Source organism: Sinohyriopsis cumingii, chromosome 14 (genome assembly GCF_028554795.1).
Source record: "Sinohyriopsis cumingii isolate HCF-2022 chromosome 14, ASM2855479v2, whole genome shotgun sequence".
Taxonomy (NCBI): Eukaryota; Metazoa; Mollusca; class Bivalvia; order Unionida; family Unionidae; genus Sinohyriopsis; species Sinohyriopsis cumingii.
Window position 1 is genome coordinate 92,496,680 of NC_142974.1, and position 6,740 is coordinate 92,503,419.

A 6,740-nucleotide genomic window follows, 5' to 3' on the forward strand; every position below is an offset into this window, starting at 1 on the left:
CCACCAGTCCCATCACTCATTTGTGAGCTATATCCCCCACCAACCAGTCCAATTAATTAGTGTTATCTATATCTTCCCCCAACCAGTCAGTGTGATCTGTATCCCCCTAACCACTCCAATCAATCACTGTGATATATATCTTCCCCCAACCAGAACAAACAATCAATGTGATATATATATATCACCCACTCCCAGTTAATGTGATCTATATATTTGTGCAACCAGTCCAATCAATCAGTGTGATCTGTATCTTCCCCCAACCAGTCCAATCAGTCATTATGATATATATCACCCACTTCCACCCATTCCAATCAGTCAGTGTGATCTAGACCATTGTATTGAAGAGTTATCAGCACCTTTACTTTAATTGCCACCATACACTTTCAGGCTGTAAAGATATCAAGTGTAAGAAAGAAAATTAAAGACTAGTGTATAAACACAATCTCTGCCTTTGTTATATCTTGTATGCCTCCCTTTATCATGCTACAGGATCCTGCTTGTCATTAGCTAAAATCTAGATGTTTTCATCAGGTTTAGGGATTATTCAATGATAATTGTAACCTTTTCACATTCTAGGAGTTTTCATCAGGTTTAGGGATTATTCAATGATAATTGTAACCTTTTCATATTCTAGGAGTTTTCATCAGATTTAGGGATTATTCAATGATAATTGTAACCTTTTCAAATTCTAGGAGTTTTCATCAGGTTTAGGGATTATTCAATGATAATTGTAACCTTTTCACATTCTAGGAGTTTTCATCAGGTTTAGGGATTATTCAATGATAATTGTAACCTTTTCATATTCTAGGAGTTTTCATCAGATTTAGGGATTATTCAATGATAATTGTAACCTTTTCACATTCTAGGAGTTTTCATCAGGTTTAGGGATTATTCAATGATAATTGTAACGTTTTCAAATTCTAGCAGTTTTCATTAGGTTTAGGGATTATTCAATGATAATTGTAACCTTTTCACATTCTAGGAGTTTTCATCAGATTTAGGGATTATTCAATGATAGTTGTAACCTTTTCAAATTCTAGCAGTTTTCATCAGGTTTAGGGATTATTCAATGATAATTGTAACCTTTTCACATTCTAGGAGTTTTCATCAGATTTAGGGATTATTCAATGATAATTGTAACCTTTTCAAATTCTAGGAGTTTTCATCAGGTTTAGGGATTATTCAATGATAATTGTAACCTTTTCAAATTCTATCAGTTTTCATCAGATTTAGGGATTATTCAATGATAATTGTAACCTTTTCAAATTCTAGGAGTTTTCATCAGGTTTAGGGATTATTCAATGATAATTGTATCCTTTTCAAATTCTAGGAGTTTTCATCAGGTTTAGGGATTATTTAGTGATAATTGTAACCATTTCAAATTCTAGCAGTTTTCATCAGATTTAAGGATTATTCAATGATAATTGTAACCTTTTCAGATTCTAGGAGTTTTCATCAGGTTTAAGGATTATTCAATGATAATTGTAACCTTTTCAGATTCTAGCAGTTTTCATCAGGTTTAAGGATTATTCAATGATAATTGTAACCTTTTCAGATTCTAGGAGTTTTCATCAGGCTTAAGGATTATTCAATGATAATTGTAACCTTTTCAGATTCTAGGAGTTTTCATCATGTTTAGGGATTATTCAATTATAATTGTAACCTTTTCAGATTCTAGGAGTTTTCATCATGTTTAGGGATTATTCAATGATAATTGTAACCTTTTCAGATTCTAGGAGTTTTCATCATGTTTAGGGATTATTCAATGATAATTGTAACCTTTTCAGATTCTAGGAGTTTTCATCAGGTTTAGGGATTATTCAATGATAATTGTAACCTTTTCAAATTCTAGGAGTTTTCATCATGTTTAGGGATTATTCAATGATAATTGTAACCTTTTCAGATTCTAGGAGTTTTCATCAGGTTTAGGGATTATTCAATGATAATTGTAACCTTTTCAGATTTTAGCAGTTTTCATCAGGTTTAAGGATTATTCAATGATAATTGTAACCTTTTCAGATTCTAGGAGTTTTCATCAGGTTTAAGGATTATTCAATGGTAATTGTAACCTTTTCATATTCTAGGAGTTTTCATCAGGTTTAGGGATTATTCAATGATAATTGTAACCTTTTCAAATTCTAGCAGTTTTCATCAGGTTTAGGGATTATTCAGTGATAATTGTAACCTTTTCAAATTCTAGCAGTTTTTGTCAGGTTTAGGGATTATTCAGTGATAAACATGATAATGACAACTTTTTCAGAGTCAAAGTTTTCATCAGATAAAGGATTATTCAGACCAGATCATACACTGCATAATATGCAGGTCTTCAGTAAGATCCAAACTTTTCTTTGGTTTAGTTTTGTACAGGACCTTCAGATTTTTAGATCACAACCTTAGACTTTGTCTGGATCGTTCAGAACTTCTTCAAAAAAGCCTATGTTATGGCAAATGGACTGTCAGTTTTTCTTTGTGACTGAAATTTTCTCTTTGGCCTACCACTAAGTTGTCCTCTGATCCATCCAATCCTGCATAAGATGTGATCTTTAGGTCAGAATTTCAAACCTTGCATACTCAGAAACCAAATTTAATTCCACCTAATGGCCTGTGAATCTGGTTTCATCTAGGAGCAGCCAAGTCAATGCTGCTAATTCTGCAAAATTAACTAGCAACTCTTGTATGGTATGTTTATGATTTTTTAAAAGTTTTAACATAGCTTTAACAGTTTTAATCATATCACTATGGTGTCTTGCAGTGTGGCAGTTTGCAGTGTGTTTATGTTTTTGGATTTTTAATGTAGCTTTAACAGTGTGAGTCATATCGCTACAATGTCTGTAATGTGGCGGTTTTTAGTGATGTCTAGCACTGTGGCATCATGCCGCAGACATGTGGCATAATGTCCCACTCAGTAACATAATCCTAACACCAAGCCGACCAGTCCTAACACTAACATCTTAATGGTGAACGCTAAGCAAGGCAGCTGTTAGTACCATTTTTATAAGTCTTTGATATGACTCTGCCAGGGTTTGAACCTGTGACCTTCCATGCCAGAAGTGGATACTCAACCACTAAAGGTCACCAGATCAGTCAACTCTTATATAGAACATATCAAAGAGCTGAGGTGGTTCTTTGCCACTGTATACAGGACATATGACTTGTGCATGTTTCCACAACATTGACCAGTGGGCATATCTTGCAAGTGAACACATTCTAGTCAGATGTAATAACTTCAGCTCAGTGAGCAAAGGTTTTGATGTGAACTTGGTTAATAAGATTTGTGATTAAGCTTAGTCAAAAGACTTGTGATTGAATTTGAATAAAAAGATGTATGATTGCACTTGCTTTTAAAGACATATGATTAACTATGGTTAAAAAGACTTGTGATTGAACTCAGTCTAAAAGAGTTAATTGAACTTGGTTAAAAAGTAGTATATTAATTATTATAGTTTTTGTTAATGTTACCATCATCAGAAGTAGTAGTGGCAGTCCTGGAGGAAGTGTTAGGATGTGCTGGAATCAAAGAATCTTGAAGAAAGGTGGACAAGAAAATAGCTAAAGTATGTTGTTTCAGAATGTTTAAAAGATAGCATTTAAAATATTTACAAAATCACAGTCTCAAAAACTAAAAACCAGTCTTCATGAGAAAACCACCAGTTACAGGTGAATGAATGGATCAGCTCATTTTGTTTTTCTGTTTATGATTGATTGCTTAGTTCCAGGCGATGTTTATGTTATTTTGTTATTTTCAGGTCCAAAAGTATGACAAGGAGAAGTCTGAAGAGCTGTTGGCTCACCAGGTCACTCAAAAGGAGTATGCCTTTGATTTCTTCTTTGAAAAGGCCCTCAAAGACAGGGAAGCCATTTTGCAGGAAATGGGTTTCTCAGATAGTGCAGAAGAGGAGGTGGATGAAGGGGAGGAAGAAAGGGTTACAGAAGGGGAGGAAGAGGAGGTGGAAAATTGGGAGAAAGAGGAGGTGGAAGAGGGAGAGGATGATAATATAGAAGTCAACCAGTGATTTGTTTTCTCTGAATTTGTCAGTGCCTTGTATGTATCAGCTGAAGTGTAATAGGTGATGATGGAAAGATACACTGGCCTGTGATTGTGTTCACCAAATCACTGGCAAATTTCTTCTGATGACTGTCCTGTGATTGTATTCACTGAATCACTGAAAAATTTCTTCTGATGACTGGCCTGTGATTGTATACACTGAATCACTGGCAAATTTCTTCTGATGACTGTCCTGTGATTGTATTCACTGAATCAGTGACAAATTTCTTCTGACGACTGGCCTGTGATTGTATTCACGGAATCACTAATAAATTTCTTCTGATGAATGGCCTATGATTGTATGCACTGAATCACTGACAAATTAGTTCTGATGACTGGTATACACTGAATCACTGGCAAATTTCTTCTGATGACTGGTGTACATTGAATCAGTTAAGATTAGTTCTGATGACTGACCTGTGATTGTATACACTGAATCACTGATAAATCAGTTCTGATGTATACACTGAATCACTGACAAATTATTTCTGATGACTGGCCTGTGATTGTATACACTGAGTCACTGATAAATTAGTGCTGATGACTGGCCTGTGATTGTATACACTTAATCACTGACAAATTAGTTCTGATGACTGGCCTGTGATTGTATACACTGAATCACTGGCAGATTTCTTCTGTTGACTGGCCTGTGATTGTATTCACCGAATCACTGACAAGTTTCTTCTGATGACTAGCCTTGATTGCATTCACCAAATCACTGACAAATTTGTTATGATGACTGGCCTATGATTGTATACACTGAATCACTGACAAATAAGTTCTAATGACTGGCCTGTGATTGTATGCATTGAATCACTGACAAATTTCTTCTGATGACAAAAGATCATAGGTACAGTTGAGATACAGAATTTGTCATGAATAATTAATTGAAAATTATTTATTAATTTACCTATGTAGATGTACTTTGATAATTGATGAAAAGGAATGGAACTAATGTATCATTCGTAGTGTTCAGACTGTGATATCTTGTGAATAATGACATAGCATTTACCCTTATACAATCCTATACTGGGAGAAAAAGGAATTTCTTTCAGATTGAAAGAAATAGCAGAAACAATTGAACTAACTTTGATCTTAAGAAGATCTGTAAATTTAGTCTGGTTTCTTGTTTCTTCATGCACATAATGTAACTCTAGGGAAGAAGTTATGAAACCAAACTATACTTTTCAAGTCTACATGTTAAGTATTTTGTTTATATTTTTGGAAGCATGTTTTACTTATTTGAAAGTCATTCTTTTAAGTTCTGCATTGATTCATACATACATACATACACACACACATACATACATACATACATACATACATACATACATACATACATACATACATACACACACACATACATACAGACAGACACACATACATACACACATACATACATACATACATACAGACACATACATACATACATACATACAGTGTCCTGATTAAAAATATCCATCAGATTTCACTCTTATAACACATACATTGATACACACACACACACACATAGATACATCAACAAATTATCCTCATTAGAAATACCCATAAAATTTCATTCTTATTGAATCCATGATAATTTATTAAAGTTGAGAAGTTATGGCTAAATTTCACTGGGGGATCATAATGAAGTTTGATGCACGAAGTAAACCAATGATGATTATACCACCAATGATGATTATACCACTGAGAATCGTTTATATTGAAAAGACCTTTTAATAATATTTTGAACAGATTTACAATGTAACAATGTGTCAACAAAATTAATTTCTGTTGGATTCATAAAATCAATATTCTAAGGAATATTATAAATTTTAGTTAGAAAAAATGATACATTTGCAATGAAAGCTTTTTGTAACAGCTTTTATGCTATGTAACATTTTCCTTGATATGTGAATGGATTCTGGAATAAGAATTCATTGCTGCTGAAAATTGTCTTCTCGAGCAGCTGTTAATAATTTCCAGCAGCTGTTAATAATTTCCAGCAGCTAATAATTTCCAGCAGCTGTTAATAATTTCCAGCGGATGTTAATAATTTCCAGCAGCTGTTTGCACCATGAATCATCATGTACAAAATAATTTTAGATTAAAGTGATCTTAACCATCCATGTGTTTGCTTTCACCAAAGAACTATAGCAAGTCTGATCCACTCATAACAAGGGGACCCGAGTGGCCAAGTGGTCTAAAGTGCTCACTGTTACGGATCACTGCCATTTCACTTCTGTATGATGGGTTCATGTCTCAGGTTTGGCCAATGTGGGTATGTGAGAAAGCTTGCCAGTAGCTTCTCGTGGGTCGGTGGTTCTTTCCAGTGTTTTCCTGTGTTCTTTCTCCACCATTTATACTGGCTGCAATGTATAACCTATCTTATGCTGAAAAATGGCGTTAAACCCTACAACAACAATCAACAATGCATTAAAAGTGATTTTAAAACCAACAAAGGAAAAAACCAACAGCAACCCCCACTCCAGTACTAACAAAATACATTAGAGTATAAAGCTTCATGATTTTGACATGAACAACACTAAAGAAATAGACTTTGAACCAGCATAAAGTATAGTCCACAATTTTTACTTATGTATCATGATCCTAGATTCTATGACCAAAATCAATGCCTTAGATGTATGTAATTTACACTATGTTAGAAATTAATTTGCAAAAAAAAAAGCGATCCTAATGAACCACCTCCTATGTC

General features: G+C 34.0%; 1 protein-coding gene across 1 annotated transcript in view; it reads left to right on the plus strand.

The window, feature by feature from the left end:
- LOC149784399 (serine/threonine-protein kinase RIO3-like) overlaps positions 1–6,149 on the plus strand; it is a 28,816-nt gene extending 22,667 nt beyond the window's left edge. The window contains exon 12 of the mRNA XM_089932452.1: positions 3,747–6,149. Coding sequence (XP_089788578.1) covers positions 3,747–4,013 — 267 coding nt within the window. The 3' untranslated portion in view covers positions 4,014–6,149. The remainder of the gene's footprint in view (positions 1–3,746) is intronic.
- Positions 6,150–6,740: the final 591 nt, after the last annotated feature.